Here is a 22,526-nt window from a genome sequence, read left to right as displayed (position 1 = left end):
GTCCTCTCGTGCCTCAGGTGTATCTTTTGTCTTCCCATACACGCCCAAGAAGCCAAGCAGGGTCACACAAAGATTCTTCGTCACGTGCATCACGTCGATTGCGGAGTGGACCTCTAGGTCTTTCCAATAGGGCAGGTCCCAAAATATAGATTTCTTCTTCCACATGGGTGCGCGTCCGTCAGTGTCATTCGGAACAGGTTGTCCACCAGGACCCTTTCCAAAGACCACCTTCAAATCCTTGACCATATCATGTGCATCAGCACCAGTACGGTGGCGAGGCTTCGTCCGGTGATCCGCCTCACCTTTGAAATGCTTGCCTTTCTTTCTTACGGGATGCCTGCTCGGAAGAAATCGATGATGTCCCAGGTACACATTCTTCTTACAATTAGCCAAATATATACTGTCGGTATCGTCCAAACAGTGCATGCATGCGCGGTATCCCTTGTTTGTCTGTCCTGAAAGGTTACTGAGAGCAGGCCAATCACTGATGGTCACGAACAGCAACACCTTTAGGTCAAATTCTTCCCCCATGTGCTCATCCCATGCACGTATGCCTGTTCCATTCCACAGTTGTAAGAGTTCTTCAACTAATGGCCTTAGGTACACATCAATGTCATTGTCGGGTTGCTTAGGGCCTTGGATGAGCACTGGCATCATAATGAACTTCCGCTTCATGCACAACCAAGGAGGAAGGTTATACAAACATAGAGTCACAGGCCAGGTGCTATGGTTGCTGCTCTGCTCCCCAAAAGGATTAATGCCATCTGCGCTTAGACCAAACCATACGCTCCTTGCGTCATCTGCAAACTCCTTTCCGTACTTTCTTTCAATTTTTCTCCACTGCGACCCATCAGCGGGTACTCTCAACTTTCCGTCTTTCTTACGGTCTTCTCTGTGCCATCGCATCGCCTTGGCATGCTCTTTGTTTTGGAACAAACATTTCAACCGTGGTATTATAGGAGCATACCACATCACCTTGGCAGGAATCTTCTTCCTGGGGCGCTCGCCCTCGACATCACCAGGGTCATCGCGGCTGATCTTATAGCGCAATGCACCACATACCGGGCAAGCGTTCAAATCCTCGTACTCACCGCGGTAGAGGATGCAATCATTAGGGCATGCATGTATCTTCTGCACCTCTAACCCTAGAGGGCAGACAACCTTCTTTGCTTCGTACGTACTCTCGGGCAATTCGTTGTCCTTTGGAAGCATATCCTTTATCATTACCAGCAACTTTCCAAATCCCTTGTCAGATACACCATTCTCTGCCTTCCATTGCAGCAATTCCAGTGTGGTGCCCAGCTTTTTCTTGTCACCTACGCAATTCGGGTACAACAATTTTTTGTGATCCTCTAACATGCGCTGCAACTTCTTCTTCTCCAAATCACTTGCACAGTTTCTCTTTGCATCGGTAATGGCCCGACCTAGATCATCAATGGGCTCATCTGATGCCTCTTCTTCAGCTTCTTCCCGCATTGCCGGCTCAGCTTCTTCCCGCATTACCGGCTCAGCTTCTTCCCCCATTGTTGTATCATCGTATTCAGGGAACCCATGGCCAGGATAGCTGTCGTCGTCCTCTTCTTCTTCATTGTCTTCCATCATAACCCCTCTTTCTCCGTGCTTGGTCCAAACATTATAGTGGGGCATGAAACCGGACTTAAACAGGTGGACGTGAATGGTTCTTGACGTAGAGTAATTGTGACCATTCTTACAGCGAGCACATGGACAAGGCATAAAACCATCCGCCCGCTTGTTTGCCTCAGCCGCAAGCAGAAAAGTATGCACGCCCTCAACGAACTGGGGAGAGCATCGGTCATCGTACATCCATTGCCGGCTCATCTTCATTACACAACACCGAATAGACCAAATTAATACAAGTTCATACAACACTTAAATGCAACAAACAAATAACTCTCTAGCTAAAGCATTTAAATGCAACAACAAATACGATCAAGATCGCAACTAAGGTAACAATGGATCCAACAGCATAATGATACCAAGCCTCACTATCGATGGCATATTTTCTAATCTTTCTAATCTTCAAGCGCATTTTCTCCATCTTGATCTTGTGATCATCGACGACATCGGCAACATGCAACTCCAATTCCATCTTCTCTCCCTCAATTCTTTTCAATTTTTCTTTCAAGTACTCGTTTTCTCTTTCAACTAAATTTAACCTCTCGACGATAGGGTCGGTTGGAATTTCCGGTTCACATACCTCCTAGAAAAAATTTCTATGTCAACTTGATGGGCATAATTTGTCATAAACACGAAATGCAACTAGTTTTAAAAGAGAATATATATACCACATCCGAATCATAACAAGGACGAGGGCCGACGGGGACGGATATCAAAACCATGGCACTATATGTATAACAAACAACGTACGGGTAAGATAATTATACGAGTAACTATATATCCAAATCACACAAACATCAATTTTTATATAAAATTTCATGAACAAGAGGCTCACCACAAGGTGGTGCCGGCGACGGGACGGTGCGGGCGATCGACGGTGGTTACGACGGAGATTTAGAAGGCACTAAGTAAACCACACCTACATATGCAAACTAAGTGTTATTTTTGACCTCAAATTGCATATAAATCAAATACTAGCACATATATATCCTCCCAAATTACTAAACTCACAAATTAATCACTATATAAAGCATTGCAAGAGCTAATCTAGCAATGAGAGATGAAAGGACAAAGTTGCTAACCTTTGTGATCATTTGAATGGATGGGGGCCTTCAAATCTTGACAAATTTTGGGCAAAATGTGTGATGAGCTCGAGAGGAAGAGGGGAAGAACAGAGAGGAGAGGGGAAAGGGGAAGAACAGAGCGAGCTCGAGTGGACGAAGGGTTTATGTAGGACGACCTTTAGTACCGGTTCGTGCCAAGAACCGGTACTAAAGGGGCTGGAGGGGCCCCAGTCTGACAACATCCTGCCACCACTCTCATTAGTACCGGTTCGTGGCACGAACCGGTGCTAAAGGTTCGCCACGAACCTGTACTAATGAAAGCGGCCTGGCTAGCCGTTGGAACCGGCACTAATGTATACATTAGTGCCGGCTCAAATACAATCCGGCACTAATGTGCTTCACGTTTGACCCTTTTTCTACTAGTGCCAGAGGCAGCATTGATCGGCTTCAGTTAGCAGCAGTAGCGAAGGAATCGCTCGATCGGGTTCAGTTAACAGCCATCGATCGATCGCTCGGGTTCAGTAACGTGTAGCCTGCAGTGCAATCGCCCGGTTTCAGTTAGAGCCCAACGCCTCGCTCGGGTTCAGTTAGAGCCAACGCCTCGCCCACACGCGCGTACGTGTATGAGAGAAACGCGCATCGCTCGGCCCCCCGACCTCCCACCGTAACCGGGAACTCCCCAAAATTTTCCTCCCCCTCGCTTCTACCATGGTTTTTTCCGTCATGGACGGCCCAAAGAATGTCATGCAGCTGCGTCTCCGGCCCGCCCAGGACGAAAAGCCCATTTTCTGTCATGATTTTTTGTCATAGAAGTAGGAGCCCACCACATCTATGATGATACCGGGTTTTGTCACAATTATCGTCATAGAAGTGTCATATGTATGACAGAAAAAAAATTCGTTCGGCCCAAAATGTCACGGATGTGTCTTTTTTGTAGTGAAGGCTCTTGTCGGTTGCCGATAACTTTTACAAAACATGATCATCTCATACAATAACGTATATCACATCATGTCTTGACCATATCACATCACAACATGCCCTGCAAAAACAAGTTAGACATCCTCTACTTTGTTGTTGCAAGTTTTACGTGGCTGCTACGGGCTTCTAGCAAGAACCGTTCTTACCTACGCACAAAACCACAACGGTGTTTCGTCAAGTTTGCTGTTTTAACCTTCTTCAAGGACCGGCAGCAGTCAAATTTGATTCAACTAAAGTAGGAGAAACAAACACCCGTCAGCCACCTTTATGCAAAACTAATTGCATATCAATCGGTGAAACCGGTCTCATGTATGTGGACATGTAAGGTTGGTCTGGGCCACTTCATCCCACAATACCGTCGAATCAAAATAAGACGTTGGTGGTAAGTAGTATGACTATCACCGCCCACAACTCTTTGTGTTCTACTCGTGTATAACATCTACGCATAGACCTGGCTCATGATGCCACTGATGGGAATCATTGCATGGAAAAACAAAAAATTCTACGCACACGCAATGATCTATCCATGGAGATGCATAGCAACGAGGGGGAGAGTATGTCTACGTACCCTCGTAGACTGTAAGCGGAAGCGTTTCACAACGTGGTTGATGTAGTCAAACTTTCTTCGCGCTCCAACCGATCTAGTACCGAACGCACGACACCTCCGTGTTCTGCACACGTTCAGCTTGGTGACGTCCTCGCCTTCTTGATCCAGTAAGACAGATGATGTAGTAGATGAGTTTCGTCAGCAGGACGACATGGTGACGGTAATGGTGAAGTGATCCTCGTAGGCTTCTCCTAAGCACTACAAAGATATGACCGAGGGTGTAAACGGTGGAGGGGGCACAGCACACGGCTAGGCAATTGTTTGGTGTGTGCTAGGCGCCCCCTGCCCACATATATGTAGGTGGGAGGGGGAGGGAGAGGCCAGGAGGCGCCCCAAGTAGGACCGAATCCTACTTAGCCTCCTCCCAAGCCGCGTGCCCCCCTGCATATTTATCGGAGGGGGAAGGAAAGAGAGGGGGGAGAGAAGGAAGTGGGAATCCTATTCCCTTTCTTTCCTTTCCTCCTCCTCATTTCCTTCTCCACCTTGGGGCGGCCGATATGGGAGGGGGGCGGGGGCGCACCAGCCCCTTGTGGCTGATGCGTTTCCCCTCTTGGCCCATAAGGCCCTTATCTTTTGCCAGGGGTGCCGGAACCCCTTCCGGTGATCCGATATGTACCCGGTACCCTCCAGAACACTTTAGGTGTCGGAATACCATCGTCCTATATATCAATCTTTACCTCTTGACCATTTCGAGACTCCTCGTCATGTCCGTGATCTCATCTGGGACTCCGAACAACATTCGGTCACCAAATCACATAACTCATATAATACTATATCGTCATGGAATGTTAAGCGTGCGGACCCTATGGGTTCAAGAACTATGTAGACATGACCGAGAAATTTCTCCGGTCAATAACCAATAACAGAACCTGGATGCCCATGTTGGCTCTTACATATTCTACGAAGATCTTTATTGGTCGAACCGTTATGACAACATACGTAATTCTCTTTGTCCATTGGTATGTTACTTGCCCAAGATTCGATCATCGGTATCTTTATACCTAGTTCCATCTCATTGCCGGCAAGTCTTTTTACTCGTTCCATAATACATCACCTCATGACTAACTCCTTAGTCGTTTGCTTGCAAGCTTATGATGTGTATTACCGAGAGGGCCAAGAGATACATTTCTAATACTCGGAATGACAAACCCTAATATCGATCTATGCCAACTCAACAAACACCTTCGGAGATACCTGTAGAGCATCTTTATGATCACCCAGTTACGTTGTGATATTTGATAGCACACAAGGTATTCCTTCGGTATCCGGGAGTTGCATAATCTCGTAGTCGAAGGAATATGTATTTGACATGAAGAAAGCAATAGCAATAAACTGAACGATTATTATGCTAAGCTAACGGATGGGTCTTGTCCATCACATCATTCTCCTAATGGTGTGATCCCATTATTAAATGACAACACATGTCTATGGTTATGAAACCTTAACCATCTTTGATCAACGAGCTAGTCTAGTAGAGGCTTACTAGGGATACGGTATTTGTTTATGTATTCACATATGTATTTAGGTTTCCGATCAATACAATTATAGCATGAAAAATAAACCTTTATCATGAATAGGGAAATATAAAATAACAACTTTATTATTGCCTCTAGAGCATATTTCTGTCAAGCCCCCTACTCAGCGAGAATGGATGTAGCTCGTCGGGGTGTGTTGCGCAAGTTTGTGACCTTCGGTTCGTGCTACTGGCGGAAGAGAGAGACAGAGAGAGAGAGAGAGAGAGAGAGAGAGAGAGAGAGATTACAGAGGAGAATGATGAAGGTCGGCGACCCGAGCGACGACCAGCGACCAGAGCGATTGATGTTGAATGATGGAGACGGAGGATAAGGAAGCGAGGAATGGCGGAGGTGAGTGAAACAGAGGACGTTCGTACGAGGTCGTTGTCGGAGGGAACGGCTCCACAAGCTGACATGGCGAGCACCCTGCACCGTGATCAGTGCAGCAACATCGGATAGGAAAATAGCCTTCGGGCTCAAAATTCTGACGTTCGGTCGTTATCTTTTTCGTTTTTGTTTTCATTTTTTTTAAACACAGTACAGACGCAAGCGCTTATATATACACGCATATGCTCACCCCTATGAACGCACACACACTCACAGCCTATCCTTATGAGCACCTCCAAGAGACTGAGCCGGCATGTCGTCTTGAGATTTCACGAAGCCACCGTAGACGCCTCGTAGTCGACGGAAACGTCTCCTCCCGCTAAATGCATATCGTCGGAAATTCTGAAATAAATTCAGGATAAATACGTGCACCAGGTTTTAGAACTCTGGATTTTGTGTGTCCACCTTGGGATTTTGGTCGCATTTCACTACTTTAGAGAATATTATACAGATAGAGATTTTTATATTCGTATAGGCGTGTGTCTGTGAAACCCCCCAAACCCAAAGCCAAAGCCAAAGACGCAAAGAGGAAGCGCGTCGTGTCCCCTCCCCGGTCAGGTCAGATCTGGCTGCCTCTCTTCGACTACTCTAGCAGTGTCCGCCGGGTCGCCGCCGCCGGCAAGCAATGGCGGAGGAGGGCCACCCGTCCCGCTACGTCAAGCTCACCAAGGACCAGGACGCCCCCGGCGAGGACATCCTCCCCGGCGAGCTCAACCAGCCCGTCCACGTCCCCCAGGTGCGCCTCTTCCCCCTCTCCTTCTCGTCCCGCGCTCCTGTCGTCTCACCCCGTTGCCCGATCCGATCTGCTGCAGCTCGAGGGCCGGAGGTGCGGCGAGTGCGGCCAGGTCCTCCCGGAGAGCTACGAGCCGCCCGCCGACGAGCCGTGGTCCACCGGGATCTTCGGGTGCACCGACGACCCCGAGAGCTGTACGTCTTCTCGCCACCCCCCTTTCCTTCCCCCTCCGCCCGTCCCATCCTTCACGGTTACTCTAGCGAGTCAACGACGCTGCTTTGATTCCTTGCGGCGCCGCGCCTCCCGTGCCAGATTCGTGGCCTCGCATGTTTAATTGGGTGCCAACATTTCGGTCAATAGTCTCGAGTTCTTATGATGGAATGGATCATGCTTGCCTGAGATCTCCTACAGTATGACTTCACTGAGACACCATATCCTCTATGGTATGAGTTCATTGATTTTGGCGCCCCGTGTTGGTTCCTTCCCCGTCCTTCGATTCATGCTGTTCAAGGCGACGGCGCGCATAATTCAGACAAGCTGTTAATAGAGAAAAAAACAGGGATCGGTGGATCTAATCGCTACGTTGTTAGTCTGGATAAATTTTTAGGGCTGAATTGGGGTTATGCCTGATTTTGTGCTGCGGTTAATGGTGCTGGAATTTATTACAGTAGGTCTTATACTCCTTGGGATCACGGAACTGTATCTGCATGTACCTGCTGCTTATGTGCATGCATGCAAGGGACAGGTTGACTGTTTAGCGATATAAAAGAGTCAAGTGATGCCAATTGTCGGTATCAGATATGCCAAAAATGGTTCACAGGTTCATGTGGACTTGCTGGTTGAATGTGGTGATTTCAGAGCAATACATTTGTATCTCAGTATATTTGGGATCAAAACATTGTCATAGCCATTGGGATACTTTTGTTGTGTTTGATATTGCCATTGGACTTTTACAGTCCTACTTCATGCTTTCCTTGTGTGGTGATAATGAATTGGAGTAAAAATACTGCTAGTTTCTGATAAACCACGGAACAAATTTTGGATTCCAGTATTCTCTTTTCTGAGTGGAATTATTTCTCACCAATACTGCAAGTCTGCAAGCAGTATATGGTTTTGCTTTTTTGTGAAGAGCTGTCCACCTACCTCTTCACCGATAGACCAAGTTACTCTGGTTTCAACTTTGTGCTATGATACGAGTTCCAGGTTAAACTCATGTCTAATGTTGAATAGTGTACTTTTGCTTAAATTCTTGCTACTTTTATGTTATGTCGCTTCGTTATTACTTGTTGTACTCTTGCTCTTGTATGCATATTCACAGCCCATCTTGAACATAAGAGAAGACTGCGAAGATTTCTCATACCTTTAGTGTCCTTTTTTATCATTTACTTCATTATTAACTGAGTTTATCCTCTTGCTGTCTAATATACTTTGCCATGATAGTAGTTCTCACTTTTCAGCAGTTTCATGTGCATCTTTCTTATTGGAACATTCAAAGCTGAACATATTGAGTAGTTAAACATAAGCTTAATATTTGTTGCTCTGCACTTCATTCTTGACTGTGTCCATTGACGATGGCCATATCTAGAATATTCTGTTCTGATAAAGCCTGCTGATAAAATAATATCTAACTGTTAGATTTTGCCTTCTCATCATGCCAGGTCGCACTGGATTGTTCTGTCCTTGCGTGCTGTTTGGGCGCAACGTTGAGGCCCTCAGAGAGGATATCCCTTGGACAACGCCTTGTGTTTGCCATGCTATCTTTGTGGAAGGAGGGATTACACTTGCAATCCTGACAGCAATATTTCATGGTGTTGACCCAAGATCATCGTTTCTTATTGGAGAAGGTCTGGTGTTTAGTTGGTGGCTGTGTGGTACCTATACTGGCATTTTCCGTCAAGAACTCCAGAAGAGATATCATCTCAAGGTTAGAATATTAAATCCCTACGCTGCTACCTTTGCTGTGTCACATACTCTTGCATCAATATGCATATCGAAGTACCATTCTTAAATAGTGATTACTGGACTGTGTAGGCAATTTGTGGCATCCTGAATTTATGTGCCCATATTTGGGGGCCCTCTGCGAGTCCTTAAAAAAAATGCTTGTAGATGCTGACTAGCTTTTAAGTTACATCATTGATATGGTCCCCAAAAGCTGGCTGTGTAGTTGATCTGATTTTTCTCTGTGATCTTTGTGGTGTAGTGTCGCACGTCAACCTTGCAACAATCGTTGGATAGAACTCTGTATGCAGTTTGCTCGATGTATAGATGTTATCTGTTGCCATTCTTGTCACCAGTCACCAGCATGCTAGCTCTGGGTACCTGTCCATGTAAACTGCATTCTGTCTGATCTTCTCATGCTAGTCTTTGAGTTCTCCACTTTGATCTGTAGCTGTATGCACCTCCTGTGATTTGTCCTTAATATAATCAGTGATGTAACGACCAGTGTGTTTCTTCCACCAGAACTCCCCATGCGACCCATGCATGGCCCACTGCTGCCTGCACTGGTGCGCCAACTGCCAGGAGCACCGCGAGAGGAGAGGCCGCCTGGCCGACCACCGCGCCATGCCCATGACCGTCGTCAACCCGCCCCCCGTGCAAGAGATGAGCATGTCAGAGAACCACGCCGCCCCCGCCCCTGCCCCTGCCAACCCGGAGACCAATGGAGCATCGAATAGGGCTGAGCTGGAAGCGCGCAAGAGCGACCACGACGACGTCGAGGTCATCCCTCTATAGACCAACCAAAGAAAGAAAAATAAAGCCAATGGAATTTTGATATACCGAAGAATGTTAGGATAGCAGATCGATGGAGTGAGCGAGGCATGAGAAAGGAAAGATTGACCCTCCGTGAATTTGTTAGTGGAATTGCTGATTGATGTTCTCGTCTCCAATCTTGAACCATTACTGTAACTCAACGATGTTGTTAGTTCGCATTATCTGCTGAAGGTGGTTTTTATGTGTACTTAAAAGAGGTATTTTGAGCAACTTTGCGTCGCTAATCGGAGAAGATCGTCGGAGCTAATTATGTTATTTTCATTCATGTGACCTGTCTGCTGAATCAACTACCTAAGATTCATTCACAAGTGCATGAATTTTACATGATGTTTTCATGCGATTTTTCTGAGTTTTTTTAATGATGTGATGTTTTCTGAGTAAATCATGTTTTTTAGAACATAATGATGTTTTTTACTAGTAAAATCTAAGGCCCGCTACATGCTAATGGGCTGGGCAGCTAAATATGCAAGGCCCAGGCCCAGGCCCGCCAGTCCAACAGAGCAGAGCTGCACTCTGATCTAAAAAAAACAGAGCAGAGCAGAGCTACACTCGACTCGACCAGGTCGGTCGTCTTCCATCCCCAAATCCGTCGCACCCAACGCCGGCCGTCCGCGCCGCCGCGTCCATCCCCAAGAAGCGAGGTCTCGCCGGATCTCCGCGCCGCCGGCAGGATGCCGCCGTCTCTCTCGGAGACGGCGGCGGGGGAGGAGGAGGAGGAGGAGGCCGACCGCCGGCGGCAGGAGGCGGAGGGGAGGATGATGGAGCTCGCGCGGGCGTGCGGCGAGCTGGGGACGCCCCCGTCCCCCCAGCGCCGTTCGAGCGCGCGCCTGCGGCCGCGGGAGCCGCCGGCGCCGGCGCCGGCCACCCAGGTACGCCATACCGCTACTCAGTCCGAACCTCTTCAGTCCAACATCCCTAGCTTGGTTGGAACCTTCGCGGATTCCTAATGGTGGACCGTCTCAACCTGGATCATGTGACAAGATACCATTTTTTCTCATCCAAAACAGATTTGGGGTTTTCATCTTCTGAACTTCCACATGTACAGGCCCTGAACTTCCTCTTCTGACCGCTTCAATGTTTTTGCAGTACGAGTTCGTCAAGAGATCCACCAAGAGGAAGAGACCTCGTAGCACCGCGTATGAAAACGAAGCCGATATGGAGCTCGATCGCCAGCGCCAGGAGGCGGAGGGGAGGATGATGGAGCTCGCACGCGCGTGCAGCAAGCTGGGGACGCCCCCGTCCTCGCAGCGCCGTGTGAGCATGCGCTTGCGGCGGCCGGAGGCCACCCCGGTATGCTATGCTGCTACTCTGAACCTCTTCAGTCCCTCATGGCTAGTTCAGTTGCAATCTTCGCGGATTCCTGACGGCGGACCGTCTCAACCTGGAGCATGTGTTTATGAAAGCACACTGATAAGAAGATACATTTCTCGTCAAAAATGATTGGGGCTAGAATGGTTGCATTGGTTTTTCCTCTTCTGAACTTCCACATGTTCAGGCCCTGAACTTCCCGTTCTGCTCTAATGTTTTTGCAGTACGAGTTCGTGAAGAGATCCGCCAAGAGGAAGAGAGCTCGTGGCACCACGTATGAAAATGAAACCGATGTTAAGCTTAAGCGGGGGTTCAACAAGGCCATCAGGTGCTCGCTCAAGGAGTTCTTCGAGTGCGCGGAGCTGCTCAAGGACCGCCACCTGGCGAGGGTCCGCAAAGCGGGGTTCGGCGCCATGTTGGACGGCAAGGTAAGGGGGCTCATTAGCCGGCCTCTAATCGGCTTCCTCATGGGCAAGATAGACCCAGCAACCATGACAATAAAGCTCGGGGAATCAAAGGTCATCGCTATCACCAGCGACGCCATTCACCATCTTTTCGGCCTGCCTCAAGGAGGGCACCCTGCCCCGAGACCTTCGGAAAACGGCCACGATAAGGCAGTGATGAAGCTGAAGCAAGAGCTCGGGTTTAAAAGGTCTGATAACATCATGACGAGGGATCTGCGGGGTCTGCTTAAGCGGCTGGTGGAGGACCAAGAGAAAGATGAGTTGGCCCTCAAGGTATTTTTCTTGGTTGTTTTCATGAAGGTGATCTGCCCGGGGGCCTCCGCGCGCGTCTCTAGGGAGGCGGCAATGCTGGAAGATCTGGATTTTGATAAGATGGTGGACATGGATTTCTGCCAGCTGCTTGTCGATGAGCTGCAGAAAGCTGTGGTGAGGTATCAAAGCGGCAAGGCTTTGTCGCAGGGTATCACGGGCTGCGCCATTGCGCCCCTCTTGATCTACCTTGATTGCTGCAACTTGAGGAAAGTTTCTGAGTTGGATACGCGGACCCCTCGAACCCATTTCATGACTGTTGATAACCTTAAGAAGATAGCCAGCGCTGACTTGATTCAGAAGGGGGTTCCTGATCCCCAGACCTGGCTTTACGGCAAATTACCGGTGAGTTTACTTGATATGCTTTTGGACTTCTATCATTAGCAGTCTTGTACTTCCCTTTTTGTTTTGTTTGGTTCTAAGTAACATTATGCTTTTTTTTTGCAGTGGAAGGCTCACAAGGACATAGTGTATTATGAATTAATTGTCGAACCAATTTGTTTGGTGCCACCAATTGCAAGAGGTGCTCAGCTCCGGCGTTCATCGTTGAAGAAGACCATTGGCCCCCAAGGGGCAGTGGCTGATGACGCTCCTGCTCCAGCCATGGCGGGCAGCAGTAATGGCATCGCTCCTGAGTCCGAGAAGAGCAATGATAATGTTGGAGCTACAGCCCTGAATCAGATCGACGTGCTGCTGGCAAGGGCATGCGATCTATCGCGCCAAGTGCCTACTTCAAGTGCCCGACTCAGCCACAGCGAGGGCATTCTTCCACCCGGGCACGGTTTTGATGCTGAAACCACGAAGGAGGGCCTCTCGAAGGAAGCCGCACTTCTCTACCCAGGCACCGAGGCCTTTCCGGATCCCCGCGCCGCCGAGAGCATGCCGTCTCTGGGCTCAGAGACGGCGGGGGAGGAGGGGGAGGTCGACCTTCGGCGACCGGAGGCGGAGGAGACGATGATGGAGCTCTCGCGCGCATGCGGCGAGCTGGGGACGCCCCCGTACCCCCAGCGCCGTTCGAGTGCGCGCCTGCGGCCGCAGCAGGCGCCGACGGCCACACAGGTATGCTACTACTCGAACGGTCATACCTCTCTACTCCCACATTGCTAGTTTAGTTGCAAATCTTCGCAGATTCCTGACGGTTGACCGTCTCTACCTGTAGCGTGTTTTCATGTTCAAAGCACATCACTAAGATACATTTCTCATAAAAACGTGATTTTCCTCTACTGTGTTGCATTGGTTTTCCTCTTGTGTACTTCCACATGTACAGGTCCTGAACTTCCTCTTCTGACCGCTCTAATGTTTTTGCAGTACGAGTTCGTGAAGAGATCCACCAAGAGGAAGCGAGCTCGTGGCACCGTGTATGAAAACGAAGCCAATATGAAGCTTAAGCGGGGATTCAACAAGACCATCAGGTGCTCGCTCAAGGAGTTCTTCGAGTGCGCGGAGCTGCTCAAGGACCGGCACCTGGCGAGGGTCCGCAAGGCAGGCTTCGGCGCCATGCTGGACGGCAAGGTCAGGGGGCTAATCAGCCGGCCTCTCATCGGCTTCCTCATGGGCAAGATAGACCCAGCAAGCATGATAATGAAGCTCGGGGAATCAAAGGTCGTTGCTATCACTAGCGATGCCATTCACCACCTTTTCGGCCTGCCTCAAGGAGGGCACACGGCCCCGAGGCCCGCAGAAAGCGGCTACGACAAGGCAGTGATGAAGCTGAAGCAAGAGCTCGGGTTTAAAAGGTCTGATATCATCATGACGAGGGATCTGCGGGGTCTGCTTAAGCGGCTGGTGGAGGACAAGGAGAAAGATGAGTTGGCGCTCAAGGTTTTTTTCTTGGTTGTTTTCATGAAGGTGATCTGCCCGGGGGCCTCCGCACGTGTCTCTAGGGAGGCGGCAATGCTGGAATATCTCGATTTTGATAAGATGGCGGACATGGATTTCTGCCAGCTGCTTGTCGATGAGCTGCAGAGAGCGGTGGTGAGGTATCAAAGCGGCAAGGCTTTGTGGCAGGCTATCACAGGCTGCGCCATCGCGCCTCTCTTGATCTACCTTGATTGCTGCAACTTGAGGAAAGTTTCTGAGTTTGATACACGGACCCCTCGAACCCATTTCATGACCGATGATAACCTTAAGAAGATATCCATCGCTGACTTGATTGAAAAGGGGGGTCCTGACCCCCAGACCTGGCTTTACGGCAAATTACCGGTGAGTTTACTTGATATGCTTTTGGACTTCTCTCATTAGCAGTCTCGTACTTCCCTTTTTGTTTTGTTTGGTCCTAAGTAACATTATTATTTATTTATTTATTTGCAGTGGAAGGCTCACAAGGACATAGTGTACTATGAATTAATTGTCAAACCAATTTGTTTGGTGCCGCCAATTGCAAGAGGTGCCCAGCTCCGACGTTCATCGTCGAAGAAGACCATTGACCCCCAAGGGGCAGTGGCTGATGACGCTCCAGCTCCAGCCGTCGAGGGCAGCAGTAATAGCGTCACTCCTGAGTCCGAGAAGAGCAATGATAATGTTTCAGCTACAGCGCTGAATCAGATCAACGTGCTGCTGGCAAGGGCATGCGATGTATCGCGCCAAGTGCCTACTTCAAGTGCCCGACTCGGCCACACCGAGGGAATTCTTCCACCCGGGCACGGTTTTGATGCTGAAGCCGCGAATGAGGGCCTCTCGAAGGAAGCCACACTTCTCTACCCAGGCACCGAGGCCTTCCCGGATCCCCGCGCCTCCGAGAGGGTGCCGTCCCTCGGCTCGGAGACGGCGGCGGAGGAGGAGGAAGTTGACCTCCAGCGACCAGAGGCGGAGGAGAGGATGGTGGAGCTCGCACGCGCATGCGGCGAGCTGGGAACGCCTCCGTACCCCCAGCGCCGTTCGAGTGCACGCCTGCGGCCGCCGGAGGCGCCGGCGGCCACACAGGTATGCTACTACTCGAACGGTCAAACCTTTCTACTCCCACATCGCTAGTTTAGTTGCAAATCTTCGCGGATTATTGACGGTGGACCGTATCCACCTGGAGCATGTTTTCATGTTCAAACCACATCGATAAGATACATTTCTCGTAAAAACATGATTGGGGCTGGCTACAGTGTTGCATTGGTTTTCCTCTTGTGTACTTCCACATGTTCAGGTCCTGAACTTCCTCTTCTGACCGCTCTAATGTTTTTGCAGTACGAGTTTGTGAAGAGATCCACCAAGAGGAAGCGAGCTCGTGGCACCGCGTATGAAAACGAAGCCAATATGAAGCTTAAGCGGGGATTCAACAAGACCATCAGGTGCTCGCTCAAGGAGTTATTCGAGTGCGCGGAGCTGCTCAAGGACCGGCACCTGTCGAGGGTCCGCAAGGCGGGGTTCGGCGCCATGTTGGACGGCAAGGTCAGGGGGCTCATCAGCCGGCCTCTCATCGGCTTCCTCATGGGCAGGATAGACCCAGCAACCATGACAATGAAGCTCGGGGAATCAAAGGTCATCGCTATCACCAGCGACGCCATTCACCACCTTTTCGGCCTGCCTCAAGGAGGGCACACGGCCCCAAGGCCCGCGGAAAGCGGCTACGACAAGGCAGTGATGAAGCTGAAGCAAGAGCTCGGGTTTAAAAGGTCTGATATCATCATGACGAGGGATCTCCGGGGTCTGCTTAAGCGGCTGGTGGAGGACGAGGAGAAAGATGAGTTGGCGCTCAAGGTTTTTTTCCTGGTTGTTTTCATGAAGGTGATCTGCCCGGGGGCCTCCACGCGCGTCTCTAGGGAGGCGGCAATGCTGGAAGATCTGGATTTTGATAAGATGGCGGACATGGATTTCTGCCAGCTGCTTGTCGATGAGCTGCAGAGAGCGGTGGTGAGGTATCAAAGCGGCAAGGCTCTGTGGCAGGCTATCACGGGCTGCGCCATCGCGCCCCTCTTGATCTACCTTGATTGCTGCAACTTGAGGAAAGTTTCTGAGTTGGATACGCGGACCCCGCGAACCCATTTCATGACCGATGATAACCTTAAGAAGATAGCCAGCGCTGACTTGATTCAAAAGGGGGGTCCTGACCCCCAGACCTGGCTTTACGGCAAATTACCCGTGAGTTTACCTACTTGATATGCTTTTGGACTTCTTCTCGTATTAGCAGTCTGTACTTCCCTTGTTCATCATCATCCTTTTGTTTTGTTTGCTTCTAAGTAACCTTATGTTGTTGTTGTTTGTTTTTTCAGTGGAAGGCTCATAAGGACATAGTGTACTATGAATTAATTGTCGAACCAATCTGTTCTGTCCCGCCAATTGCAAGAAGCTCCCGGCTCCGGCGTTCAACGCCAAAGAAGACCATGGACCCCCAAGGGGCAGTGACCGATGGTGATCCAGCCCCAGCCATGGCGGGCAGCAGCAACGGTGTCGCCCCCGAGTCTAAGAGGAGCAACGATAATGTTGCAACTGCAGCCTTGAGTCAGATCGACGTGCTGCTGGCAAGGGCATGCGACTTATCGCGCCAAGTGCCCACCACAAGCGCCCGGCTCAGCCACACCGAGGGTATCCTTCCACCAGGGCATGGTTTTGACGCTGAAGCCGCGAAGGAGGGCCTCGCGAAGGAAGCCGCGCTTCTTGACCATCTGCAGAAGGCCACGTTCCACCTCCGCTCTTCGTTCGCCCTTTTTAAGAGTGTGCAGGACGACCGGTGCAGGCCTTACGAAGACAAGGCGAAATCAGCCTCCAGGCAGATGGCAGAGGAAGAGGCTGCTGCTCAAGGAAGTGAAAGAGAAACAGAGGCGCCTTCCGATGAGGTCAGTTTGGTGGTGTATTATATATGAACGTTATCACTGCTCTTTCTTTCCTTGTATACGAAATGTGTCTAGTTCCTGATGCCTGGGTTTATGAATTTTGCTTGTTGCATTGGTTGTTTCTTCCTTTGTGCGCAGCAGTTTGAGGAGAATGCTGATCACTTCATGTCCTGCGACGAGGAGGACGCGGAGGAGGAGGAGGAGGAGGAGGAGGAGGAGGAGGAGGCCGCGTCCGCGGTGTCTAGTCCTCCGCAGGACGTGACGGATGATGACGATGAGGATCCCGACTATGCGGGGTAGGCCCCTGCGACGAGGCTTCTTCTGGTGGAGCATAGGAAGGGGAGAAAGCCGAGAATGCGCCCGCGGATCTTGCTCCGACCGACTGACGGAACCAGTGCAGATAACTGTAGGATCGAGTTGGTAAATCCGCTGTGTGTTCTGCGGCTGCAATGTACTGCTAGGCGTTAGTGTCACTGAATCGTGTGGTGGTCGCCGTTAACAGTCCGCCGAGCCGAGCCGAGCAGTGTGCCCAAAAGGCTTGCTGGCTGGCTGGCTGGCATCCTTCCTGTGCAAAGTTGCCGCTATGAGCATTTTCTGCGGGTGCTGTTTGTTGGCAAGCATCTTGGGCTGTCCATGGCCAGGTATACCTTGACCAATCCCCCGACGGGCGCTACCGCACACAGCATTGCCACCCCACCCTCCCCTCAACCTCTTTTTCCACCGCCGTTGCTGGCCACCACCCCGGTCATCCCTCTAAGCCCGGACCTACCAGAGAAAACCTCTCATGATTCGATGCAAGATGGATAATGGGGTTGTGACTCTCCCCTAGCGAGGTCATGGCTTCCCCCTAAGGGCATCTACAATGGTGAGCGCTTATGCAGGCACTTAGTCAGGAAAAGCCACCAAGCGATATCTGTTTCAACGCTAGCACTCAGCAGCGGCGCAATATCGTTGAAAATAGTGTTGTGTATCAAAGAAAAAAAGGCCAGCGCTCAGTGCCTTCTTTCGCGTCGCCGCGGTACCCGACGCAAGGAATTAAGGTTGCAACTGCCGATCGACTTGAAATTTTTTCCTAGCGCCTCCCATGGGAGTTGCCCTAAGGTAGATGGTGGGGCTATGGTTTTCTTCGGCGAGTTTAGGATGAACTAGAATAGGTGGCTGATGCGAATAAAATTTTCAGGCACCTGAGATATAGCAAAACCAAAGTTATTGTTATTTTTATTTTTCATGTGACCTGCCATGGATTTTTTTTATGTTTTATTACAAAGGGAAAAAATGGACGGATTTTTCAGTGGCCCGGCCCAGGGGATGAAAATGGATTTTTGTTTCACACCTGCGGACCTCCCCCTTTCTTCTTCTTCCTCTGCACGAAAGAAGAATCCACAGCAAGAAACGAGAGGGGAGGGAGGGAGGAGGAGCTCCTCCACGCAGGATGCGGAGGCTTAGGGTTCAGCTCCCATGCCCATGGCGGCTCCCTGACCCCCACCGCCTCTCCCGCCGCCTCCACGCCTCCGCCGGCTCCGGCGCCGGCGCCGCCCAAGGTATCCATCCGTCCATCCATCTGTCACTCCCCACCCACAACTTCTCGTACCCGCCGCGGATTCTGCACGGCCTCCGCCGCGGATTCTGCACGGCCTCCGCCGCCGACTGCGTTCCCCGTCGGGGCATCCGCGAATGCTACGCTGCTAGGTGTTCGGGCGGGCGGGCCCTGTAGTGAGCGACCATCGCAGAGTCTGCTCCACTGGACCGGGCCGGACGACTCCCGCGGACTCTGCGCTGCCGCTGCCGACCGCGGTTCCTGCTCCATCAGTCCTGCCCATTTTTAGCCTCTGCTTTTCCCTTTTGGGCTTCGATTTGAGCAGCAAGTTCCGTGATACAACTGAACCACACATGTTGCTTAATTAGTCACTCTACTACATCTCTGAAGCCTGTCAATTTTTTCGTCTGTTTTGTGTTTCCCGTCCATCATCTCAGGGTGTGTCACTGCTGACATTGTTTGTGCTTGCCCCTGTCGGTTTTCAGGCAAGTTCCTTCTGCCCGGCGCCTCGGCAGCAGTCCTTCTCATGCTTGGCGTTCTACACGCCAAGCGAATGTACGATGGCAAACAGGTAGGTAATCTGTGCAAGCTTTAACAATGTGTATGCAAAGCTTCAACATGGACATCTTGTTCAATGTGCGTGACACTTTCTTTCATGAGTTACTATAGCTTGTCGAAAGGAAGGAGCAAGGAATCGAGCCGGAATTCTCGCCAGACCTTAAGGTACTCTAGTTACTGCTGGAACCATTTGCTTTTGTCTGGAATTCATCACCGTGGCTGTGCAATGACGCCGTTTTCAATTACAGGCTTCGTTTCTGAGGCTTCTACCACTGCGTTCGATGTCGCGTGTCTGGGGATACTTGATGGAAGTGGTGTGTATTCTCTGTATTTACAGAAACTGTATGTATTCTTCCGCTGCTCGATTCATGATTTGATTTAATTTCTTGCAGGAGGTTCCGGTGTTCATGCGTCCTGCTATCTACAAAGCATGGGCCAGAGCATTCCACTCCAGTATGTATTCTTGTGTCATGATGAAATTCTTAATCTACAGGCTGTTAGGAAAATTTAGTTCTCCAGTCTCTGGTTGACTTGCCTTCCAAATCATATAATTCTTGCAATATGTCATCTAATATTAGTCTGTTCTCACCCGCAAAAATAAAATAATATATTAGTCTGTTCAAGTTTATAATGTACAAGAAGCCTGATGATATGTAGCAATACCAACAAAACAAGTTCTTCAGAAAATTTCAAGCAAGTACTAGTGCTTAGTGGCATATATCTGCTTTTCTTCTCTCGTCTGTACTGTGTTTGAACTCTTGATATTTATTATGCCTATATTTGGGAAACTTCATTTTTCATCTTTCAAACGAGATATTGACTGTTCCATACTGTAGATTTGCAAGAACCTGCTCTGCCCCTGGAAGAATATCCTTCTTTGCAGGCATTCTTCATCCGCAGTCTCAAAGAAGGGTCAAGGCCTATCGATCCAGATCCAAATTGCCTGGTAACTGGTAACTATATATTATTCCACTATATGTCTAATGTGGTGATGGTTATAGAGTCAAGACTTGTCTGATCTGTGTGTGGAATTCTATAATTAGGTGAGTCCTGTCGATGGGAAAGTTCTGCGGCTTGGACAGCTCAGGGGTCCAGGAACCATGATTGAGCAAGTCAAAGGCTTTTCTTATCCTGTTTCTTCTCTTCTTGGTGCTAGTTCATCGCTTCATGATGCCACAGAAAAAGATATTTCTGGAGAGCAAACAGAACAAAATGTGCCTGAGAGCTCGAATGCAAAATCATGGTGGCGAGTATCTGTGGCTTCACCTAAACTTCGGGATCGAACACTGCTGAGGTATTCATAATTAGATTTAGAAGTGACATATCTGAGATAATTGTATAAGCTGGTTTAGGAAAGACAAGCATCATAGAAACCCTTCGGTTTGTAGGGATGTTTTGGCCTTCTGAGTGTTGCAACTACCATGCCTGTAGAAGCCCTTTCACAAGTGCACTTTATATTTGAGATGTATATGCTGTCCTGTTAATTGATGCTTCCAAGTACATATATGCAGTCATGTTGATTTACTGTCATGTACTTATGTTCCAGTATACCCTTTTCACTTGAAATTTGCTTTAGTACATGCATTTGCCCATGACATCTGTGTTTTTTAACAGAAATCTGGCTGCATGTAATGCAATATACTGCTCTAAGCTGCAAGCCTAGTAGTAGCATTATTCTTCTCCAGATTCTCACTAACAAAAACTTTTTCTGTCATTGTTCAGAATTTTTTTACAAAACTTATTTTTCTTTTGTGTACTCTTTGTCTCTTCAAGTTGATGTATTACTTGTACTGTTAAATGCTTCTCAGCACATGTTACTGAAGGCGCTCATTTCAACTAATAGTGGATATTAACTTAAACTCCTGCTTGTCAGCCCAAAGAGAGGAATCTTTTATTGTGTCCTGTACTTGCACCCTGGTGATTATCATCGAGTTCACTCTCCTGTTGATTGGAATATTTTCAAACGTCGACATTTCTCAGGTTTGCGTTTATTCTGTTCTGCAGTATACCTGTGAAACTTTGAGGGAACTTGAGTATTACAAACATGTTGTGTTTTTAGGTAATCTTTTCCCAACAAATGAACGTGCTGTGCAGACCATCAGAAATCTATATATCGAGAATGAAAGGGTAATTTCACTATCTTACCTATTCTAGCATTCTGTGATAAACATTGATGAACTATAGCTGAGCTATTTATCGTCAATCTTTCATTGACACTGCCGTTCTTACTGAATCTGTCACTGTTAACGACAGGTAGTACTTGAGGGTCAATGGAAAGAAGGGTTTGTTGCAATTGCAGCTGTTGGTGCTACTAATGTTGGCTCCATCAAAGTATCTCTTCTGCACAAGACCGAATTATGCGCCAGATAGATTTCTACATATGTTACTGATGTTGTACTCTTTTCAGCTGCTCATTGAACCGGAGCTGAGGACAAACAGTCCAGGGTCCATGACACTTCACTCCCAACCTTACGATGAGCGTGTTTATGAACCCGAAGGCACCGGCATGATGGTTAAAAAGGGGCAAGAGGTAAACTCAGCCCCAGTTTTCATTTCACTGATAGCAGGATTTCCAGGTAGCAGAGTTCTGATGCCCGTCCCGCCATTTCCAGGTAGCAGGATTCCACATGGGGTCGACCGTGGTCGTCGTATTTGAAGCGCCCCTGTCCAAGGCGAGGGAGGACGGGACGGTCTCTTCGGATTTCGGCTTCTGCGTCAAGGCTGGCGATAGGATTAGGGTAGGAGAAGCCATTGGTCGATGGAGCCAATCCTAGCGCTGGTTTGGTTCCCCACCGTAGGAGTAGGCCCATTTTCCAGTTTGGAGTTTCATGAGAGCTGGAGAAAGATGTCATGATCTGAATTTTGAGAAACATTTTTACCGGTGACAGAATTTCTGTGAAACATGGAAGATTTGAATGCAAACTTTGTCTGAAACATCCAGGAATCATATTTTCTTATCAGTATATACCCACAAAAAAAAGGGTCTGCACCATAAGAGAACTTACAGTACCAAATTACTACTCTACATATTTGTGTCATGGGATCATACACTGTCATGAGTGGGCCTTATTAATTAATCTGACGCATAGTATTACCTCTGCACCTGGTAGGGAGGGAGGGAGTATTTTGTATTAGGGTGTGTCTATGGCACATCTAGATCTAAATGTGACATAATGACTTCAGCACATATCATCAAAAAACAAGCCCACCCAGACTTGTTGATTGTTTGTTCATTTGATTTTCGTTTTCTGTTACGACCATGCGTTCTATGTTGGCCTGCATCTCCAGCCCAGTTTTTGTCTTGTCTGGGCGCTGCACATTACACACACAACATAAGCCAATGCATCTCTACGAAACAGGGATTGTTTTCTTGTTTGGTAAAGCAGAATTAAAACAAATCAGGAAAAGAAAATTAAACAGCAGGCATACATGGGGTGTGCCTTTCCTTCACTCCTCTTGCCTCTCAGTTCACGCATTGTCATGGTTCGATCTACAAAATTAGTTTTGAATCTATAGTTTAGGAGTTACAACTTACAAATTTGGTTTTGAATGTATAGTTTAGGAGCTACAATTTTGTGTATTTTTTTTGCAGGACACTTTTTTTTTGGCGGGAGCACGGAATTTGTGCATTTAAATAAAGAATATGTGACGAACATTTTATAAACAATTTAAGATGATCATTGGGCGTTAAAAACAATTTAAAAAGGGAAAACTTTGTTTTTGCCACTTTAGTTTTTGCCCACTTTGCTTATGCCATTCTAGAATTTGACATCTCACTTTTGCCACTCCTACCTTTTGACAATACATCACAAATGCAATTGGATGGCAAAAGCAATAATTTTTTATATCACTTTTGCCACTCTTAGATTTTGAAATGTATCACAATTGCCACTCTGA

The 22,526-nt window shown here is 48.6% G+C and overlaps 3 protein-coding genes across 4 annotated transcripts; all 3 read left to right on the top strand.

The window, feature by feature from the left end:
* Positions 1–6,682: 6,682 nt before the first annotated feature.
* Positions 6,683–9,958, top strand: LOC125531019 (cell number regulator 6). The gene is made up of 4 exons (XM_048695420.2): positions 6,683–6,924; positions 7,001–7,115; positions 8,580–8,845; positions 9,382–9,958. The coding sequence occupies exons 1-4, from the start codon at positions 6,814–6,816 to the stop codon at positions 9,652–9,654; spliced, it is 765 nt and encodes a 254-aa protein (XP_048551377.2). The 5' UTR covers positions 6,683–6,813; the 3' UTR covers positions 9,655–9,958.
* Positions 9,959–10,164: 206 nt separating this feature from the next.
* LOC147973994 (uncharacterized) lies at positions 10,165–17,131 on the top strand. The gene is made up of 9 exons (XM_087522319.1): positions 10,165–10,562; positions 10,780–10,983; positions 11,226–12,119; positions 12,222–12,833; positions 13,083–13,976; positions 14,085–14,696; positions 14,949–15,842; positions 15,974–16,537; positions 16,673–17,131. Exons 1-9 carry the CDS (start codon positions 10,365–10,367, stop codon positions 16,832–16,834), a joined length of 5,034 nt encoding a protein of 1,677 aa, XP_087378445.1. The 5' UTR covers positions 10,165–10,364; the 3' UTR covers positions 16,835–17,131.
* Positions 17,118–21,565, top strand: PSD1 (phosphatidylserine decarboxylase 1). 2 transcript variants are annotated; one of them, XM_087522321.1, is made up of 12 exons: positions 17,118–17,175; positions 18,557–18,642; positions 18,741–18,794; positions 18,878–18,943; positions 19,022–19,082; positions 19,466–19,575; positions 19,673–19,923; positions 20,503–20,609; positions 20,689–20,756; positions 20,883–20,960; positions 21,037–21,159; positions 21,242–21,565. In XM_087522321.1, exons 1-12 carry the CDS (start codon positions 17,118–17,120, stop codon positions 21,401–21,403), a joined length of 1,224 nt encoding a protein of 407 aa, XP_087378447.1. In that variant the 3' UTR covers positions 21,404–21,565. The 2 variants fall into 2 exon arrangements, with proteins under 2 accessions (XP_087378447.1, XP_087378446.1); XM_087522320.1 differs by lacking the exon at positions 17,118–17,175 and adding an exon at positions 17,629–18,075.
* Positions 21,566–22,526: the final 961 nt, after the last annotated feature.

Source organism: Triticum urartu, chromosome 5A (assembly GCF_056163025.1).
Source record: "Triticum urartu cultivar PI428250 chromosome 5A, HENAU_Tu73, whole genome shotgun sequence".
Taxonomy (NCBI): Eukaryota; Viridiplantae; Streptophyta; class Magnoliopsida; order Poales; family Poaceae; genus Triticum; species Triticum urartu.
Note: the sequence above shows the minus strand (reverse complement) of the source record. Positions and strands in the feature narration are given on the sequence as shown.

Excerpts from the sequence above, each read along its gene's own strand:
- LOC125531019 (XM_048695420.2), top strand. The coding sequence starts at position 6,814 with ATGGCGGAGGAGGGCCACCCGTCCCGCTACGTCAAGCTCACCAAGGAC. Across the intron at positions 7,116-8,579 it reads CACCGACGACCCCGAGAGCT|GTCGCACTGGATTGTTCTGT; the intron begins GTACGTCTTCTC and ends TCATCATGCCAG. Across the intron at positions 8,846-9,381 it reads AGAAGAGATATCATCTCAAG|AACTCCCCATGCGACCCATG; the intron begins GTTAGAATATTA and ends TTCTTCCACCAG.
- PSD1 (XM_087522320.1), top strand. The coding sequence starts at position 17,967 with ATGCGGAGGCTTAGGGTTCAGCTCCCATGCCCATGGCGGCTCCCTGAC. Across the intron at positions 18,944-19,021 it reads GGGGATACTTGATGGAAGTG|GAGGTTCCGGTGTTCATGCG; the intron begins GTGTGTATTCTC and ends AATTTCTTGCAG. Across the intron at positions 21,160-21,241 it reads TGGTTAAAAAGGGGCAAGAG|GTAGCAGGATTCCACATGGG; the intron begins GTAAACTCAGCC and ends CGCCATTTCCAG.
- LOC147973994 (XM_087522319.1), top strand. The coding sequence starts at position 10,365 with ATGCCGCCGTCTCTCTCGGAGACGGCGGCGGGGGAGGAGGAGGAGGAG. Across the intron at positions 10,563-10,779 it reads CGCCGGCGCCGGCCACCCAG|TACGAGTTCGTCAAGAGATC; the intron begins GTACGCCATACC and ends ATGTTTTTGCAG. Across the intron at positions 10,984-11,225 it reads GGCGGCCGGAGGCCACCCCG|TACGAGTTCGTGAAGAGATC; the intron begins GTATGCTATGCT and ends ATGTTTTTGCAG.